Source organism: Pongo abelii, chromosome 1 (genome assembly GCF_028885655.2).
Source record: "Pongo abelii isolate AG06213 chromosome 1, NHGRI_mPonAbe1-v2.0_pri, whole genome shotgun sequence".
NCBI lineage: Eukaryota > Metazoa > Chordata > Mammalia > Primates > Hominidae > Pongo > Pongo abelii.
In genome coordinates this window covers 121,270,318-121,291,291 of record NC_071985.2, presented here as the reverse complement: position 1 = coordinate 121,291,291, position 20,974 = coordinate 121,270,318, and the positions used below count along the sequence as shown (strand labels likewise).

The following is a 20,974-nucleotide window of genomic DNA, read 5'->3' as shown; positions in this document are numbered from 1 at the left end:
ACCATGATGACTCACATAGGTGAAATATGTCTAACTACACATAACACACATGCTTCAAAAAAAGACAGGCCAACAATGCCTAAACTCTTTATTTCACCAACCAGTATTTCTGATTTTCTTCTTGATACTGGATTTTAAAACCTAAGAAGTCTATAAATACTGCATTCAGACTTTCCACATTAAGAGAAAGGGGCCCAGGGCAGAAGATGTCAGGCCCCAGGCTGTTTTGGGGTGGGAAAAGTGGCAAAGATTTCTCAACAGTCTGTGTCAGTTTTCTAACTTAATTGAAACATCTTGAAGCTCTCCTTCATCCCCAAACTTTCCCCTATGGCGTCTCTGATAGAAAAACACTTCTCTCTCATATATGTCCCATCACTAGGGAGCCGGGGGGAAGGGAGTGGGCATTACACAGGCAAGCCAAACTTTTTATTCAGCCAGAAAATGGATTTCTGACTCAGTTTAATGGTAAGGAGTTGTGTAAAACCGTACCAAGTCCTGCTTCTTCCTCAAAGTGAGCTGGGCTGCATTTTTGTGACTGGAAGCATTTCTCATAATGGTGAATTAAGCACTATAAAAAAATAAAGTCAATCCCATCTCTATGAGTAGCATAAGAGCTGCTTCCAAGAACCCAGGGATGCCCACATCCCATAACCCACCCAGACATGGCCAATTCCTCATAGACAGCTACATAAAACCCTTTCGTCAACTTGTTTTGGGGGGTGAGAGAGAGGCAGTGCTTAGGGAAGATGTAGGATGGATTTTTTTTATTCCTGCCACTACCAAAAACTATAGATCTACACACACACTCACACGCACATACATGTCCATTTTTAAGAAAGCTTTTCCTCCCTGTGACTACAGGAACCCAGAATCCAGCCTCCCTTAGGCTGAGAGACGATGCCTATTAACGGCACAGATCTAGCGTATCAACACACTATAGAAGGCTCCTGTGTTGTCTCATAAGCTGAGAGGGCAGGGCAAAGAAGTGGACACTCATGGGGGACTTGCTTTTTGTCTTAAATCCAATCTACTCAGTAACACTCGCAGGTCCAGGGGCTGGGAGAGGTTCTGTGGGCACAATGTGGTGGACGACCTGATGGTCCCAGCCCACTGTGGTAAGCAGGGAGTGATTGAGCGGGGACCAAGTCGCATCTCTCACAAAGTCTCTGTGGGCTTGGCTTCTAAACCTAGAAGAAAGAAAAAAAGTCGGGGCAGAGTAGAGACAAGAAAAGCAGACCTGGAGAAAAAAGAGAACCTAACACATCTGGGGCACATTTTTTGGGTGTGTTACACACATTTCACCAACTGTATGGCCTCATCGCCAGGATAGCAGTGTAGCTATCCACAGTGGATGTTATCAGTCATCCAATCCAGTCCTCTATTTTCATAGATGAAGAAATGCTGGATAGAACAAGACAGTGATGAGGGGCAGTAACAGGCAGCAAATCACAGCAAGGAGGGAAGTACAATTCAGGTCTTCCAGGTGCTGCCTTTTACCCTGTAGCAGGCTGCATTTCATACGCAGTTCTTTATGTGAAAGGGTAGACTGCCACCCCCTTGTGGGAGAGCGCTGGAGGGCTAGACTTAAAAATTCCACCTACCACCCCCTTCTACCAAGGACACGGCTTGTCCTTGGGGTTGTGAATGTGCCCCAGGAACACAGAGGGTCAACAGCCAGCCTGCTTCCATTACCAAGTCCCTTCGGCTACAGATGGAGAATCTGTTCTCCAAAAGCACAACACACTTTTCTGAAGAGGAAAATGACTCGCCCACCCACTGCTCCCCTTCCCTGATTCCCAAAGGATTCCACTTCACACTTACAACTCAGAAAGGCTTGAGTCCAGCACAGCAAGTGAGCAGTCTTCACTGAGAGAGGCCAGGAAGGGAACACTATCAGATGGAGGAGAGGGTTGTGAAAGGTCAAGCCTGGATCCCAAGATAAAACCTTAACTGGGCCGGCCCCGCCGCCACTGTAAAGTGACCCAGGAAAGGCAGCCTGATTCCCACTTTTGGCTAATCTGGCTACTACAAGTCCACACTAAAAGTTTCAAGTAAAGATGAGGGAAATGAAGCAAAGTTAGGGTTGACAACCATCCTGGCAACTAACCATCCCATCTGGTCCCTCTCTATAGCTTCAGCAATAACCCAGAAACACAGGCTTTTCCAATCTTACAGTCCTAGAAGCCCACAATATTAACCATTTTGGGTGTTGGGCAGGAATGAAATCACATTTTAGCCATTTCAGACAGAAACCATCTAATCTGAAAAATCCTTTGATTCTCAAAGGATTCCACTTCACACCTAAGAGATCTTTGATGTTCCGAAACCTCAGCTAGAACACTGTCTGCTTTAAGGAACTACTTCATCAGCTAACACTTTGAAAACATAAACACACACCCTCACTGTTCCCATTTATACCCATCAGGCCCCTGATGACAAAGAACAGTACCTGTGTGGGGAGAACACCAGCCCAGTGACACACTGGGAGTGTACAGCTGAGCTCAGGACACAGCTTGTACTCTTGGTGTCCACAAGGGAGACTGTCCCATTCTCATCACCTGTAGAAGAGAAGGAACATGTCATAGTGATTAAGAGCATGGACTTTGGTGCCAAAGATTTGAATACTATTTCCTCAAGCTTGTAAAAGTTAATCATTCTGAGCAATCAGTTTTCTCTTTTGCAAAGTAGGAATAGTAAGTCACTGGATCATTATGAAAATTAAGTTAATGAATGAAGCAGTTATTTTAACCACAAACTATGTCACCATATACACAGCCTCATGACCACGATAGCTCTACACCTATCCACAGTAGAACAGAATTCACTATATAGCAATCCACTTGCTTTGTGGCTCACTGACTTATAGCCATGTCCAGAATACAGAAGCTGGATCAATCAATCAAAAATCAAATCCACTGGGAAAATAATCATGTTCTCCAAAACTACACTAAAACTACGTTGGCATCACCCCACCTCCCCACCCTCAATACATGTGGGCTAAGACTGAGCAACAAGGGCCTTGTGTGTTGTGGAGTCAGCTCTTTCTCTTTCCTCCTCCCCTTTCCCAGAGTCAATATGAAGTCTGACATGCTGCCTTACCAAAGACAAAGACTTCACTTTGCTGAGGATGCCAAGCCAGCGAGGTAGGAAGGTAGCCAGGCGCACTGCACCCTGCAAAGGAGAGACGAGGGTCTGGACCAAAACTCAGAGTACAGAAGAAGCAGTTTCTCAAATGATAACACTCTAAATCCTGGGAGCACCTTTGTTTGATTTCCCAAACCCTGCTAAGGCAGCAGTGTCCTCATCCTTGAGCCTCATAACCATTTATCCACCAGCCTCCTGCCCTTTCTGGACACGAGTCACAGGCAAATTTCAGGCACAAATCTTGACGATAACAATTCTGGCCCCTTTGTCCTCCCATCTAACAAAGTAAATCACCCACCCAGGAACTGGCCCTTCCTCTTGGTATTCATTGCACAGAATGGGGTTAGTAGAGCCTCACTGGAAAAGAAGGAGATTATGTCACTCATGTCACAGTAACTACACTGGGCATCTAGCAACTATGCTTTGACACTGGCCAAAGACAGTCTCTTCTATCAGGGTTTCAAGTACTGTTCTCCCACCAATGAATCTCAGACTCACCAATCTGTGATGCTGGCTTGGGACAGCGGGTATCCCAGAGTAAAATTCTATTGTCCTAGAGGAAGGCGGAACAGAAAAAGGATTTCACAATCCAAAGGAGCAGCTGCAGGCCAGAAAGTCTCCACACTAGAGACTTTGGCCTATGGACGGCTGGAGTGTGTCCAGGGAAGAAGGAGCTATCTCTTACCTCACTGCATGAAAGAAACACAGAGTCCTTGTGAGGAGAGGCAGCAACACAAGTGACCTGAGCAGCATGAGCTATAAAGGAGAAAGGGTAATATGATAGAAAATAAGCTGAAGCATTACAAGAGGGCCAGCCCAGGAATAATTAAGGGGCAGGAGGGAGGGAGGGCTGGTCTCATGATGCAATTTAACAAGTTTTGTGGGAGATTATGGATTAGACAAAAGCTAAGAGAAGTTTATAGACTTATAAAATCTAAAAAGCCTTGTAAAAAAAAATATATTAGTGAAGACAATGAATGAGAAATTAGGGGCTTAGTAAGAAGAACAAAGGAATTTCCAGTTAAGGCATCCTAGATGTGAGGGCTAAATAATTCTAGAATAGCAGTCTTCATACTGGAGTACACACACCTCCAAGTAGTATACAAAAACTTTTGAGGGAGTTCTGGGTGCTAATAGTATTAAGAGAGCCAATTTCTCTAATGTTCTCTTTCTTAAAATTGAACTGCCTCTGTTTTCAATCACCCTTCTCCCACTTTATAGAAAGAACACATACCTGTCATTCATCCCAGATCTTTCCACAGTACAATGCTCAGGGGTATAAAAATATAAGCGTTCTAAACTAAGGGACAAAAGGGGCTTTTCCGTAAGAACCAAAGAGCAAAATGAAAGAGCATCTAGGTAAAATTCAATGAAGGGGGCTGATGTTGTTTCAGTCACACCACAAACACAAGTATGGCTCTGTGACTTAACTCTGTTTCTGTCTAATAATGAGAACTAAAAAATGTGATAGATCATTGTGATAAGGACATATTGAACAACTTTATCTGAATTTAAAAACAAAGTCAGACTTTTTCTGACAGAAAATTTAGTCTAACTTGGTCCACTGGCTTTACAATGCAGATTGGCTTTTGCCAGTTAGGCTATTTGGTAGACATTCGTACAAACTAAGTAGGGTTAATCTGCGAATCTAAAATTTTGACAAATATATGCTTGAAATAAGTATACAATAAATTATATGCCAGAAATTACCTTCTCTGCAACTACTTAAGTAAGTCTTTTTAGGTATCAATTTAAAAATGTATGAGGGGGCACAGATTTTCAAAATTGTTTTAGGAGGTCTACATGTAAAAAACTTTAAAGTCACTGCTACATGTTAATTAGAAGCTGTGGAAACCTTTTCTACAGTCATTTTACCAGACTTTCCCAGGTAGTCTGAATGTGGCCCTTCCCTGAGGCAGAAGGATGGAATTAAACCAGTTTCCATAGTTCTTTCCTAGCCCTAGAATTCATAGAAAGCCAACAGGATAAGAAGTAAGAAAAGGAATTTATTGCTCACTTGAAAAAAGCAAAGCTGTGGGACAAGCACCATGGTGGTGTACAGAAGATGAATACATGCTTCCTCTACCCTCAAAGGTTTTGGGGCAGGGTGCAGTGGCTCATGCCTGTATCTCTCAGCACTTTGGGAGGCCAAGGCAGGAGATCACTTGAGCCCAGGAATTTGAGACCAGCCTGGGCAACATAGCAAGACTCTGTCTCTACAAAAAATTGAAAAATAATAAAGGATTTGGAATTCAGCAGGGGGAATAAGAAACAAACACAAAGAACTAACAAAAAGGCTGCATGGCAGAAATGCTGAAAAAGAGTTAGCATTAACCAGGAAAGCACATCATATGTCTAAGAAATAAAAAGCAAATATAATAGACCTAGGGCATTGACTTTTTTTTTTCCCTGAGACAGTTTCACTCTGTCGCCCAGGCTGGAGTGCAGTGGCGTGATCTCAACTCACTGCAACCTCTGCCTCCAGGGTTCAAGCGATTCTCGGGCCTCAGCCTCCCAAGTAGCTGGGATTACAGATGTGCAACACTACGCCTGGCTAATTTTTGTACTTTTTAGTAGAGTCAAGGTTTCGGCATGTTGGCCAGACTAGTCTCTGACTCCTAGGCTTCATATGATCCGCCCGCCTCAGCCTCCCAAAGTGCTGGGATTACAGGCGTGAGCCACTGAGCACAGCTGGGCATTCAACATTACTGTAAAACTATTTGCAAGTGACCCTGAAGGTCCAGAATACTGGACCTTGGATATGAGTCTGTGATTTCTCTGGCCTATAACTTAATCATGTACTTTGAAGTTAGAAATGGCAGGGAAAGGCACTTAGCCACTGAGAGAACCACAGGGATCCCCCAGCATCTAAATCTTGGAACCATGTACACATTAAGGCTCTAGACATTATCTTCACAAAGAATGGCTCCCAAGATAAAGTCAACTACTAGTGCTGTTAATGAAAGTGAGCAGAAAGAGGGGCATTAAAAAAGTAATGGTTCTCACCAGAAAACAGACATTTTATGAAGGTAAATACTCAAAAGTTCAAGATTTAAAAGTCTCAAGATTTATCCCTCAAGAATGTCAAGGATCTAGTAAGCTTGAAGAGAGGAAATGGAGTAAAAGGGCTTCAATGCCATGACAAGAAAATGGGATTTTAATCCACAGGCCACAAGAAACTAATAAAAGACCAAAAGAGCTAGATTGCTGGTGGAGAGATGAGTGCCACTGCCTGTGTAAGGTAAAGCCTGAAAGCGAATACGGGCATAGAAATGGACAGGAAGGTGACTGACCAGTGGAAAAGACTAAAAAGAACTTAGTGGCCAACCGATGGTGGGAAAACAGAAGGGGTGGAAAAGGACCGAGAGTCTGAGCCCTGTGTTGCCAAGGTGGTGAGGCCATCAATAGAAACAGTGAAACTGGCTGGTCTGAAGGTAGCGAGTTATCTTGATTGTTCAGTCAGTTACAGATTAAACTCCTTGTTCTATTCTTTCCTCCCTTTTCACTTCTGCACTTGACTAGCCGAATTAAAAAAAAAAAAGAAAGAAACAAGGAAATTGAGAAAAGGACAAGGGGTAGATACTGGAGCCTGACTATTGTTTTACAAGAAAACTATCAGAACATGGAATTGCTGCTCCTAACATCAAAGCAAAGTTCAAAAAGTCCAAAAACACAACAGCTAACACCAGGGCTAAAAATGAAAGAATACTCACCTCGGTATGAATTCAGTACCACCTGCTGAGCAAGGTCCCAAACCTTGATGCTAAGAAGCAAAAGCACACAGACATTTAATCTTGACCTACACTATCAACATAAAAACGTGTTCAAACAAGAACTTCCTGTAATCAACATTCCCCAAGTCTTTGCCTCTTGGACTGCTGCTATGGTCTACTTACGATGGACTGCAAAATCCCTAAGGAAACCTTATAGACATGCTAAAATAAGTCACTGGATTCTTAGAATAAGCCCAAAATGTTACCTAATGAGGTTAACAGGATAGGAAAGGCACCCACAGGAGGCTTAGAGACAGGAGCAATGAGAACAGAGACCCACCAGATGTCTTTGCTACCACTGACAGCTTGTGTGCCAGAGCTCAAGACACTGACTGTAGACACAATGTCATCATGCTCATACTTGCAGAACTTGCTGACAATAAGTGTCTCATTCTCATCTAGTTCCCACAATTCAACAGCACCTGTTGGGGGTAGGGTAAGGAAAACATGAGCTTGGATTACACCAAGGCAGTAATTCACTTCTAGGATTCAAAGAGCCATTGTCACTAAATTAACAAAGTAAGTTAGCTATTCCTGTAAAAGCAAAGTCCACATCATTGGAGAGTCTAGCTAATTTTTGAGCCTTTGACTTTATTCTGCGTTACTGTGTTCCTAATGACAGCCCAGACAAGTAGGTGCAGAAAGCTTCTAGAAAAAGACAAACATGGAACAGTCTGTAAAATTCATTATCTGCTTTTAGTGAGAGAATAATGGAAAATGAGCTACAAGGGGACAAGGATGAAGTTTCCACAACTGTTTAAGCAGCACACTATCCAGTGATGTTAACACTTCCCCATTATTTGGACACTAGTAAGTATTTGCTGAACTAGTTGAATAAATGTCTTGCAGAGTCTTTAAAAATATGTTGAATAATTGAACGTCTTGCACAGTGACTGGTTAAGTATAGAGAATCTGCCAAAAGTTGTCTTGATTATGTAGTGTTCAAGCTCAACTGTCAGTGAGGTTAAATCTACCAAAAAGTGGGACTTTTAAACTTCCATGCAATGACGGCCAACTTCCAAATTCTGATTTAAAAAAAAAAAAAAATGCCAAAGCCTGCATCGCTAAGCCTAACAATCAACACAAAGAAAGCAGAATGAAGACAAGAAAGTGGTAAGAAATGGGAAGAGACATGTAGCACAGATTGGCTTCAGTGTCATCTTAAAATCAAGATTATGCTTGGTCTGGGCTGCGGGGGTTAACGGGCAGGTTACACAGAAGAAAAATGGTTCCAATCCGTTGCTTAATTTTGTTACGGATTTTTCTAGGAAATCTCACCAGACAATTTAGAATTTTAGAAAAGGTATTTCCCATCTACACAAGAGTTTGCATTCGGGGCCAACACTCTCAGGCTCCTCCAAGCAACGAGTATAGGACATTAGATATTGAGCTCAACCCTACCCGTACCCCAAGCCTCCATTCTACCGTTCAACCTGGGGGTGGGGGGGTGGATGAGGGGAAAGTGACTCACCTGAATCGGAGGCTACTAGAATACCTCTCTCCCCAACCCAAGTGAGATCAGCCACTCCAGCCTCCGTTTGGACTCCGGCGGAGCAGAAGCCTTCGTTGGGGGCGGCACAGGGGTCCTTAAAAAGCCAGAGGGAGCCGGCCCAGCAGCGGCCACTCAGGCTGGAGGCCCCAAGGAGAAGCGCCCCATCTACGGGGGGTACAAGCTGTCAGCGCGTGAAGGGTAGAAGGGCTCGCCTCCATGGAGACCGCACAGAACAGTGTTCGGGCCGGGTCTGGATCTGAGCTCAGGAACGCGGGGCAGGGCTGGGGGCAGCTCGGTGACGCGACCCAGGGGTCAGGATAACATGCAGGGCGGGGATGGGCTGGGAGGGTCAGTCTCCGGGGAAGGGCGCCCTGGGCCGGGGTAAGGGAGCTCCCAGGCCCGGGATCTCGGCTCACCGGACCGGTACCGCGCAGCCTCCAACTGCCGTTCCATGCAGGCGGGCGCATTAGGGGGAAGATTCCACTCCCGGGCCGCCGGGGGCACTAGAGGGGGTGGGGTTTCCTTCCGCATCTCCACGGTTCCAACTCCAACCTAGACTCAAACGGGACGCCGGCCGGAGACACAGATCCGTCAGCACACCCCACGTGGTGCGCCTCTGAGCCTCCGCCCCTCTCCCGAGGCTACGGCAACTCTACTTCTCGCGAGAATTGCTTCTATGGCTCCATCCTGCTTTCCGGCTGTCGCCCTCCTGCAATAGGTTCTCAGCGTTACTTGCCTCTTCTCGCGATAATTTTTTTTTTTTTTTAATCTCCCGAGGAAAGTTGAAGGAAGAGAACAAAATTTTCATCTCGCGAGACTTGTGAGCGGCCATCTTGCTCCTGCCCTGACAGATTCTCCTATCGGGGTCACAGGGACGCTAAGATCGCTACCTGGACCTTCGTTGACCATGCTGTCCCGGGTGGTACTTTCCGCCGCCGCCACAGCGGGTGAGGGGTATAGACCCTGCTCTGGACTATCAGAGTGATTGGAAAGAAGCGAATCTAGGGGTGACAGGGAGGGGAGAAAGGCGCAGCGACACGGGCCTGAGCGGCGAGTGGTCAGTGCAGCTCAGAAGGGAGCGTGGGGTCTTGAGGGACGGGAAAGAGGGGTACATAGCCTTAGTGATAGAGCCTGGCGGGGATGAGGAAGGGGCAAACCAGATTTCATTTGACTTTGCTGACCTTCGCCTTGTCTATCTGCAGCCTCCTCTCTGAAGAATGCAGCCTTCCTAGGTCCAGGGTAAGTGTGAGGATAATGCTCCCTTTCGTCTTTGTTTTTACTATCTTTTATTTCGCGATTCCTGCCCCCACCCCCTTAGCTTTAGGTCAGAAATTTCTTTCCGATAATTTTGGGACACTTAAACCCTCTTTCAGACAAGACACTTGTTCCTGTAACTGCCAGGAACGCTCTCATATCACCTAATGACCAAGATTTTAACAGGGTAAGTAACATATTCTAACTAAACTAGAGATTGGTTTTGCTATCTTCTATACCCGCCTCTCTCCTTTGTGACCTTCCCTTGGGACCTTATGACATGTAGCTTCCACAGCCTGAATCGGAGTAGATTACATATCCAAGAACAAATTTTGTTCAATAAAACAGTAAATCATGTTGTTTACAGTCGGTTTCCCAGATATCTAGTTTTTGCTGCCATATAACAATCAGAGAAATCATTCATTGATTCAGTAAAAATTTATGTTGCCTAAACACATAACCAAGGATACAAGAATGAGTATGGCTAATTACCTGCCCTCATGGAGCTCACAGTCTAGGAATGGGAGGCACCTTTAGAGTATTGGTTTAGAGTGAGGGCTCCACAGCCAGTACAGGGGCCCTGGCCCCTCCACTTACTGGCTGTGTGACCTCAATTTCCTCATCTACAAAATGGCGATAATAGTGCATTGTGGCTTTTGAGAATTAAGAGACAATTGCTGTGAAACTCAAAAACGGTTCTTGGTACATGGTGTATGCTTAGTAAATTTAGCAGCTGTTACCGTTAAAATTGTTCCATAAGACATGTCCATTTTCCTAGAGATTTCTCTTTTTACTTCCAATCTTAGTTCTAAAGCTTGCAAAATAGGGTAACTCAAATTGAAAAAGAATGGACTTGAAAAAGTGGTCTTATCTATAATTAAGTTTCATGTATGCAAAAAGTAAGGCTATAATTGACTGCTTCCAACTTAGAAGAAAAAGGACCCCATACAGACTTGTAAACAAATAATTGTAATATCAGGTAGTAAATAACTTATATTTACAAGATACAAGGAATATCCTTGGTTTTCTTTCACACTCCATGTCCAGTACCTCAGCAACCTTTTCCTCTGGAAATTTGGACTCTGACTGCTGCTTCCACTACCGCTAAATTAGGAACCACCGTAAACTTTCACCTAGGTATTTTAGTAGTCTCTTAATTAGTCTTGCATCTCTATTCTTGTCCCGTTACAGCCCATTCTCATAATAGCCAGGAGGATTATGTCAACCAAGGCCTTCCAGAGTTCCCCATCCCACTTGAATAAAATCCCAACTTAGCATAACCCAGAAGGTCCAACATGAATTGATCCATTCCTATCTCTTGACACCATCTCCTTGTGTTCTCTTTTTAGCTCATTCTCCAACCTTGGTGTTCCTCTGAAAACTACCAAGCGCATTCTTGCCTCAATATCTTTCTACTTGCTCTTCTCTCTTTTCCCCAGATCATTGGGTCAAATGTCATCTGACTCCCTACCAAAAAACTCTTCCCCATTTTGTTGCTCCCTATCCCCTTACCTTGCTCCGTTTTTCTTCATAGCACTTAGAGCTGCCTGAAATTTTGTATAGAGATACACACTCACCCTTCCCATACCCCCACTAGAATGTTGAAGGCTGGAGCTTTGTTCATTGCCATGTTACCGGTGCCTAGCATTAGTAGAAAGTCAGTTAATGTTTTATTGATTAAAAGAATGAATGTTAGCCCAAAATGGGGGGAGGGCTTTACAAATCTGGAGGCTGATTGGTCTTGGTAGTCATTGCTCCTGATTGGTCTTGATAGTCATTGCTATAAAGTCATGGTATGAAGGGCATACAAGACAGAAGGAGCAGCATAAGGCAATTTTTTTGTGGTGTTTCTTTGTTTTTGAGAGCTGTTAAGTAATTCCAGGAGAGTAAGAGAATGAAGGAAGATAAGGTTATAAAATTTGGCAGGACCAGGCACAGTGGTGGTTCATGCCTATAATCCCAAGGCCAAGGCAGGAGGATCACTGGAGCCCAGGAGTTCGAGACTAGCCTGGGCAACATAGACAAAAACAAAACAACAAAAAATTTTTTTAAATTTTTTAAATTAGCTGGGCATTGTGCTGTATGCCTGTACTCCCAGCTATTGGGAAGGCTGAGGTGGGAGGATGGCTTGAGCCCAGGAGGTGGAGGCTACGAGTAAGCAGTGATGGCACCACTGCACTCCAGCCTGAGTGACAGAGTGAGACCTTGTCTCAAAAAAAAAAAAAATGACAGGTAGTAGATTATGTATGTTATATTAAGTAGTTTTCTGTAGGCAGGAGAGAGCCTGTTGAGTTTTCAAGTCAGATTTTCATTTTAGAAACATTGGCAGTAATGTGAGTGGGCTGGGTTTAAGTTGGGGTATTTAATAAGAAGCAGAGGCCAGGTATAGTGTCTCACACCTGTAATTTCAGCACTTTGGGAGGCCGAGATGGTAGAACACAGTAGTTTGAGACCAGCCTGGCCAACATGGCAAAACCCTGTCTCTCCTAAAAATAAAAAAAAAAAATAGCTGGGCATGGTGGCACATGCCTGTAATCCCAGCTACTCAGCTACTCGGGAGACTGAGGCACAAGAATCGCTTGAAACTGGGAGGTGGAGGTTGCGGTGAGCTGAGATCATGCCACTGTGCTCCAGCCTGGGTGATAGAGTGAGATTCTGTCTCAAAAAAATAAAAAATAAAATAAGCAGAGAGACCAGGTTTTGGATTGTTAAACTAAGCAAGAGGTGATAAGGACTTGAACTAAGGTAGCTAGTTAGGGAGACTTGTCAGCCTAAGCATACCCTTTAGTGCTATGATTTAAATCAGTGCTTCTTAGCCTGGGGTGGTTTGCCTGCAGGTGACATTTAGCAATGTCTGGAGATATTTTTCAGTGTTACCATTGGATGGGTCGGGGAGGGAGGGGCTACTGGTATATATTGTATAAAGGCCACAAAGATACTGCCAGACATTCTACAATGCACAGAACAACCTCTTACAACAAAGAAATATCCAGTTCAAACGTCAGTAGTGCTGAACTGAGAAACCTTGATGTAAATGAAGGAATCTCAAGCATGATTCTCAGATTTCAAAACCTGGTGGGGTAGCTAATATATTTGGAGGCAGACATAATATTCAAAAGATAAGCATTGTACCAAAATAAATGAAATAATGTAAATTCATATATTACAAGGAGATAGAGGTTGAGAGATTGGAGGAATGGAGGGTAGGAAGTGGGACAGAAATACACTGAAAACTTGAAGGAGACTAAATGACAGCAGATATGAAGGGACTAGATTTTATTTCATCAGAAACTTAAGGAGACATCAGTATGCTGTAACTGTTAAAAGTGTAGTCTTAAGCTGCTTTAATACAAGAATAGTTTCCAAATCCACTGTTGATAATAGTTCAATTGTTCAGGCTCAGTACTGGCAATAGCAAGTTCTCAATAAGTATTTGTAGGATGAATAAATTGGCCAGACTATACTTAGAGTATTATATTCAGTTCTGTATACCTCATTTAAAAAAAAAAAAAGACAAAACCAGAGAAGTCCTTTTGGACAATCAGGATTGTGAGGGAACAGATGTTTGACCCAGGTACATGTGTGTTATCTTACATAGAAAAGCAAAATTAGAACTAAGAATGGATTGAGGTTCCAAGAATGTATGTAGCGTCTCAATTCAAAGATGAACATAATTAGAGCTACCCAGTACTGAAAAAGTCTGTTACATATAGTCATTAGCACTCTCATCAAAGAGAGTATTCAAAAAGGTCCAGGAGCTTACAACATATCAGGCATATAATAGCTAACCACTTACGTAGAACTTTTCCATGTGCCAGGCATCATTCTAAGTACTTTACATATATTAACTCAACTAATCCTCTCAACAACCATATAAGGTATTCTATTTCCATTTTACTGAGAGAAATCTGAGATTACAAAAGCTTAAGTTCTTTACTCAAAGTCAAGGAGCAGGTCTAGGATTTGAACTCAAGATGTCTATCTGGCTGCCATGTCCACATTCTTACATGTTTCAGTGCTAATAATAGACATACAAAGTGCTAGACAGATGATCTGCAAGGCTGATAGAAAGGATTCCAGTATTGGGTAGAAGGTTAAGTGTCTGTGATTAATTCTTTGCTCTTGTTACAGCTGATTACTGGACCCTAACCTTCCTAGTCCATTCTCTTTCCATTATGAGAGTTAGGAAACAGCCTCAATCATCAACCCTATTTATTGTTTCTGCTAATTATTCATACATTGTATTCTCCTTAAAGAAACAGGCTTTACATTTGTACAATTACTACCTGTAGGGTATTGCAGGCAACAAGGACTTTTCATACAGGGCAGCCACACCTTGCGCCTGTACCACCTCTTCCTGAATATGGAGGAAAAGTTCGTTATGGACTGATCCCTGAGGAATTCTTCCAGTTTCTTTATCCTAAAACTGGTGTAACAGGTGAGCATTTTTGCCTAGTCTTTGATAATATGTTTTGATGGCACCACTAAAATCAAGTTAGGTGGGTTTTCTTGTTTGGTTTTTTTTTTTTTTTTTTTTTTGAGACAGGGTATTACTCTATCACCCAGGATGGGGTGATAGATCACAGCTCACTGCAGCCTCCACCTCCCCAGGCTCAGGTCATCCTCCCATCTCAGCCTCCCGAGTAGCTGGGACTTGGCGTGCACCCGGCTCATTTTTCTATTTTTTTGCAGAGATGGGCTTTCACCATGTAGCCCGGCCATTCTCCAACTCCTGGGCTTGTGGGATCCACCCATTTTGGCCTCCCAAAGTGCTGGGATTACAGGCTTGAGCCACCCACCTGCAGCCGCAAGTCAGCTATTTTTAAAAGGAAATTGTAACAATTGATTTGATTGCTTCAACTTGTCTTTGGTATAAATTTATTTGGGATTTTAACTTAATTTTACAGCATTATCTCTGTTAGTAGATCAAATTTTTTGATGCCTGCTCTATGCCAGGCACTGTTGCAGCCATACAGTGTTGAACAGTGTTAAGTGCCTGCTTTCCTGGAACATACATTCTGTTGTAGGATGACAATAAAGAAAAGAGCAACTGTATAATATACTGTTAGATAATGAAAAGGGTACGAATAAAAATGAAGCCAGGTAAGGCAAGAGTCCCCTGATTAAGTTTATGATTCTCTCTACTACATGTACTGCCTTTCTTGGCCCATACCCAAGTATTGCTATGACTGGAACATTGGAAACCAAAGATTGTTTTTTTTTTAGCCCTGGAGTCACCTAAAGTAGCATTTTCCTAACTGAAATTGCTAGAAACATTAGTCTCCTCAGACTTCCATAGGTGATAAAAATGTTACATATGATAGATGTTTCTTGCAAATTCCTATTTAAAATTTGTATATTAAAGGCAATTAAAAAAAAAAAACTGTTGGAACTTTGTATGGGAAACCGGGTAAAATGTATTTGAGTTTGTATCCCTGTTATTCTCATGATACATCCTGCCATCCTATGATTCTCAGAAATACTGTGAAATGCTTTCCTAAAAGCCTGCTCTGGGCCTCCCTTACATCCTGTGAGGTGCGGAGGAAAGACTAAAGAAATGTAAATCATGGTTTGCATCCTTTCAGAACACGTGGCCTGGTTAAAGAAAAAGCCATATTTGAAGCATTGTAATTAGGTGCTACAGGAATTGAGAATCCTAATATTTATTCATCTTTTTATATATATATCACTTTGTAGTTGTTTATTGCTTGTTTCTTGTGTAAATTTTATCTGGTCTAGTGTCCCATTCAATAAATAGTATATTTTGCTGGACAAATTACTTCAGAAAGTTATCTGACATCTTTGTAGAATAGTTTAATTTACTGTGTGGGGTATTGTGCTTAACATTATTTCTCAAATTTATCAGACTGAAGAAGGTACTGTCCCCATTTTACAAATAAGGAACTAAATTCAGAGATTATTTAGATTGCTCAGTTTCTTTAAAATTGTAGAGTCAGTATACAGATGTCCCTGAGTCCATATCTTTGTTCTTTCAACTCTACCATACTGCTTCCCAATCCAGTGTTCTGTCTTTGAATCTAATTAAGTCATTACTTTGCCTTCAGCTAATCAAATATAGAAGTACCTTTCTATCTTCCCTCTTTTAGGCATAGCATATCCATTCATAAAATAACTCTTTCTTCTTTTAGGACCCTATGTACTCGGAACTGGGCTTATCTTGTACGCTTTATCCAAAGAAATATATGTGATTAGCGCAGAGACCTTCACTGCCCTATCATTAATAGGTGTAATGGTCTATGGAATTAAAAAATATGGTCCCGCTGTTGCAGACTTTGCTGATAAACTCAATGAGGTAAGAACCATAAACTTTATTTCCTATTTTAGACTAGCAGAAACATGAAGGTCATCTAGTGATATTTTTGATATGAGTGTTAGGGGAGCAACATATAGAAATGAATCTAATGCTTCAAATAAGTGTTAATGTTGGTTACTAATTTGAGATAATTTTTTTATATCTACTAAACACTTTAGCTTTTCTATAGTTTAATCATTCAAAAGATATTGTATAGTTATTATGGGCAATTCTTTTTAAGGATTTGTGCATTTCTATGTTTCTTTGTGGGTGTTTTTACAAATGAGAGATACAACTTTGAAGAAGCATGAATCTCCTTTTTTTACCCTTTGTGCTTTCACTGATCTTTGTTGTTGCTATCACAATTGTAGCAAAAACTTGCCCAACTAGAAGAGGCGAAGCAGACTTCCATCCAACAAATCCAGAATGCAATTGATATGGAGAAGTCACAACAGGCACTGGTTCAGAAGCGCCATTACCTTTTTGATGTGCAAAGGGTAGGTTTCAGAAATTTCTAGGAAGAATGAAGTTACTTGTTGTGTGCATTTTTTTAAATTCAGAATTTTTTATGAAGAATGGTTAAATAGATTGAACATTTTATTTAGAAAAGAGAAGATTTGTGTAGGAGTTGGCATTCACAGCTATTCAAACGTTTAAGAACTGTCAAGTGGAAAAATAGTTCAAATTATTATAAAATTAGAAACCATAGAAGCTATTAAAAAAACATTTTGGATCCACACAAAAGGAAATAGTTATTAAGTTAAAGCTGATTTAAAAATGGCATGCACTGCGTAAGGAAGGCTAGGTAAAATACATCCTGTGTGTTTCATACACATTTGCTACAAGAACATCTTAACATCTTTGCTGTAAGGAAATCTGATGCTGCACATTCTAAATCCACAAAGCAGGCAGGACACAGACAGACAGACACACACACACACACACACACTTTGCTGTAAGGAAATCTGATACTGCACATTCTAAATCCACAAAGCAGGCAGGACACACACACACACACACACACACCAAATTCAGATAGCAGTAGAGCTTTTTATCATGGTCAGAACATGATTAGATTCTAAAATATGCAGCTTCCAAAACAATCTTTAGGAATATGTTCAAGTATTTTGTTATTACTGTTTTTATTTTGAGCCTTGTACTTTATGGCTAATATTTAAAAGTGAGGTGCTGTTATGTCGAAGTTTTGTATTAAAATAAAATGAAAAATGAGATGCTAAGATAGAGTAAGCATCTGAAATGTTTAGCATCTTGGCCAATGTGGTCTCAGTACCACATGGATTAGAGTTATCTTTGGTGTTAAGTTTTTGTCCCTTTCCAAGACTTATGGAATCAGAACCTTTCTTAGGGGCTATCCAGAATCTGTATTATTTTAAACAAGAACTCTAAAGACTCTTAAGCACATGGATATTTGAAAATCTCAGAAAATGTTAATTCCATGTATATTTAGGTTACAAAGGGAGAATGCTTCCTGCCTCTTGCATAGTATATACACACACGTGAATGCATGCATACATATATTTTGGCTTTTTTAAAAAACCATGGTGGAAAATGTAGCTTTTTCCTAAGAGTCAAATGATAGTAATTTAGGTTTTTATTTATTTATATTTACTTGATAGATATTTATTGAGTTCTTCCTGTGTAGATATTCTGATCAAGGCAGAGTGCTGAAAATATAGTGCAGAACAAAAAGCTTCTGCCTTCATGGAGTCTTATTTTCTAGCCAGCCTTTGGGAGAAGCACAGAAAATAAATAATTGAACAGTTGCAAATGTCAACAGGTAATAAATGCTAGATAGAAAAATAAACTGGTATTAAAAAGATTGCAGGCCAGGCGCATTGGCTCATGCCTATAATCTCAGCACTTTGGGAGGCCAAGGCGGAAGGATCACTTGAGCCCAGGAATTTGAGACCAGCCTGGGCAACATAGACTCCCTTTCTACAAAATTGCCGGAGGAGGGAGTCACTGTTTTTATAGGGCATTCAAGAAATGTCTCTAATATGATATTTGAGCAGAGACCTGAAAGAACTAATAGTGCAAAGTATGTGGATTTTTGGGGAAATAAGTTCCAGGCTGAGGGAAGAACAGTTGCAAATGCCCTAAACCTGGAAGTTTGCTTGATATAGTCAAGGAAAAGTAAGAAGGCCCATACAGCTGAAGTAGAATTGGTTGGGGGAGAATAAAAGGAGATAGAGGGTGGCCTGGGACTATGATATATAAAGACCTTAGGCTCCTATAAGAACTTTGGCTTGGACTCTGAATGAGAGAAAGTCATTGAAGGATCATTCTGATTGCCTTGTTGCCAATAGCCTTCAGTTTTGTATGCATTGGTTTGTGATGCCAATGGGTTAGCCGAGTAGAGATATATAAGAGCTTGGCCTTATGTAGCCTTACTGCCTGTATGCTGATCTTGGCTTCACAGTTATTAGCTCTGTAACCTTGGGCAAGTTTCCTAACTTCTGCCTCAGTTTCCTCACTGCAAAATGGATACAATTATAATAACTATGCCATGGTTTGGTTACAAGGTTTAATTGAATCTAAACACAAGAGTGTTTAGAGCGTAGTCAGTACGCTACAAATGTTAACTATTATTTGATCCAGCAAGTATTATGACATAAACACAAAGACAGATCTACAATATATGCACCATTATTTGTAGTACCAAAAAATGAATTGTGGAATACCAGTATAGTGGAATCCAGTGTAACCTAAAATTGAGGTAGGTTTGTGTGTCATAATTAATAAAAGTGATGTGTATATGCCTGTATTTTGATGGGTATACCTATATTTTTATTAAATATTTCTGGAAGGGAATACAAGAAATACAGGAATTAATGGCCTATGGGGGAGGCTGAAGGAGACTTATTTCATACAGCATACACTTTTAAATATGTTTTTGCCATATGCTGTTATAATTTCTAGGTACATATTATCTATTAAATAAAAGCACTTCACATAAAATACAAAAGAAGTGGGGCATTCTCACTGGCAGAATCTTCAGAGTAGAAGTATTCCTTCAAGTATACAAACAATATTTATCATTTCTTAATTTTGCCCCAGAATAACATTGCTATGGCTTTGGAAGTTACTTACCGGGAACGACTGTATAGAGTATATAAAGAAGTAAAGAATCGCCTGGACTATCATATATATGTGCAGAACATGATGCGTCAAAAGGAACAAGAACACATGGTAAATTGGGTGGAGAAGCACGTGGTGCAAAGCATCTCCACACAGCAGGTACACAACATTTTTGTAGGTTCTGACGTTGTACTGGTATCTCTTAACAAGTATCTGCTGATGTTTCGTTAAGGTAGGAATAGCTGGCAAGGAGTCTTTAGCCTAGAAGTAGCAGTGTAACCCCGGTTTGTTTTTCTGGATAGTGATAAGCAGGAAGATGCTGCATACCTGTCAGGATGGCTTTTCTCTTTCCTTAAATTTGGGTAACATTAACTGATATATTTAATTTCTCTATAAAATAGACTGGGCTGGGCACGGTGGCTCACACCTGTAATCCTAACACTTTGGAAGGGCGAGGCAGGAGGATCACTTGAGGCCAGGAGTTCAAGACCAACCTGGGCAACATAGCGAGATCCTGTCTCTACAAAAAATTTAAAAAGTAGCTGGGTGCGGTGACAAACGCCTGTAGTTCCAGCTACTCAGGAGGCTGAGGTGACAGGATCTCTTGAGCCCAGGAAGCATAGGCTGTAGTGAGCTGTGATTGCACTATTGCACTCCAGCCTGGGTGAGAGAGCGAGACCCTGCCTCAAAAAATAAAAGACTGAACAAGGCTATTTCTAAGCCCCTTCCATTTTCTAATGCCATGACATTCCATTTCTTCTTTTCACCTGCATAACTTGTCTGTTTTGAACGGAAATGTTTTCTATTTGCTTAAACTGAATTAATTTTTTTCATTTATATTTTTGCTTTAATATGACTTGATTTTTTTTCTTTCTCGAGTTTATAACATTTAAGTATTTCTGGTCGTTTTCAGCATAACCTATATAGGATTAGAAAAACAGTGTCTATCAAAGTTTTTTTCTCTTTTTGATAAACTGTCTTTTACATAAAAGTAATATACATGCTTACTTAAGAAACAGAAAATACAAAAGAAGTCTAGAAAAGAGATTAAAAATTATTTTCATTCTTAACATTTATATATTACTAATATTTGTTGAATTGGTCTTCTTCAAGCAACTGTTAGTTGTACAAGCCAACATCAGTGGCAGATGGTTACAGGAATATCTGGCCTCAAATTCTATACAGGTTTCACCCATAAAAGCTGTGAGCCAGGGAATTTTAACTAACCCCCTGGATTTGCTTAAAATAAATTGTATCTCCTCTATGTTAATTAATTTTACTTCTAAACCTGTCTAGTAGCCGTATAGTGTTAAGCCAGTAATCATCTTGAGGTTCTGGTCTGGTAGGAGGTGTCTTTTAGAATAATGGTGTTTGTACTCTATACTTTTCTATGTTTTGGAAAGGTCTAAGCAGATTTCTCTTTCCTTGTCACAGGAAAAGGAGACAATTGCCAAGTGCATTGCGGACCTAAAGCTGCTGGCAAAGAAGGCTCAAGCACAGCCAGTTATGTAAATATATCTATCCCAATTGAGACAGCTAGAAACAGTTGACTGACTAAATGGAAACTAGTCTATTTGACAAAGTCTTTCTGTGTTGGTGTCTACTGAAGTTATAGTTTACCCTTCCTAAAAATGAAAAATTTGTTTCATATAGTGAGAGAACGAAATCTCTATCGGCCAGTCAGATGTTTCTCATCCTTCTTGCTCTGCCTTTGAGTTGTTCCATGATCACTTCTGAATAAGCAGTTTGCCTTTATAAAAACTTGCTGCCTGACTAAAGATTACCAGATTATAGTTTAAATTTGTAATTAATTCTACCATCTTGCAATAAAGTGACAATTGAATGAAACAAGGTTTTTCAAGTTGTATAATTCTCTGAAATACTCAGCTTTTGTCATAT

General features: G+C 41.1%; 2 protein-coding genes across 3 annotated transcripts; one reads left to right on the top strand and one right to left on the bottom strand.

The window, feature by feature from the left end:
* Positions 1-63: 63 nt before the first annotated feature.
* WDR77 (WD repeat domain 77) lies at positions 64-9,115 on the bottom strand. Of its 2 annotated transcripts, XM_024249574.2 has the most exons (11): positions 8,826-9,115; positions 8,389-8,574; positions 7,198-7,339; positions 6,858-6,907; positions 3,830-3,900; positions 3,643-3,697; positions 3,100-3,171; positions 2,450-2,558; positions 1,822-1,890; positions 1,112-1,187; positions 994-1,056 (listed from the first exon to the last, which is right to left on the bottom strand). In XM_024249574.2, the coding sequence occupies exons 1-11, from the start codon at positions 8,938-8,940 to the stop codon at positions 994-996; spliced, it is 1,008 nt and encodes a 335-aa protein (XP_024105342.1). In that variant the 5' UTR covers positions 8,941-9,115.
* A 105-nt stretch (positions 9,116-9,220) lies between these two features.
* Positions 9,221-20,923, top strand: ATP5PB (ATP synthase peripheral stalk-membrane subunit b). The gene is given in 7 exon segments (NM_001131164.2): positions 9,221-9,356; positions 9,612-9,648; positions 13,956-14,101; positions 15,813-15,976; positions 16,348-16,473; positions 19,055-19,234; positions 20,510-20,923. Coding segments are annotated over 7 exon segments (771 nt in total). The 5' UTR covers positions 9,221-9,316; the 3' UTR covers positions 20,588-20,923.
* Positions 20,924-20,974: the final 51 nt, after the last annotated feature.

Coding starts and splice junctions, on each gene's coding strand:
- WDR77 (XM_024249574.2), bottom strand. CDS start 8,940: ATGCGGAAGGAAACCCCACCCCCTCTAGTGCCCCCGGCGGCCCGGGAG. Junction 3,698..3,829: donor TGTTTCTTTCATGCAGTGAG/GTAAGAGATAGC, acceptor GCCTTCCTCTAG/GACAATAGAATTTTACTCTG. Junction 2,559..3,099: donor AAGTGAAGTCTTTGTCTTTG/GTAAGGCAGCAT, acceptor TCTCTTCTACAG/GTGATGAGAATGGGACAGTC.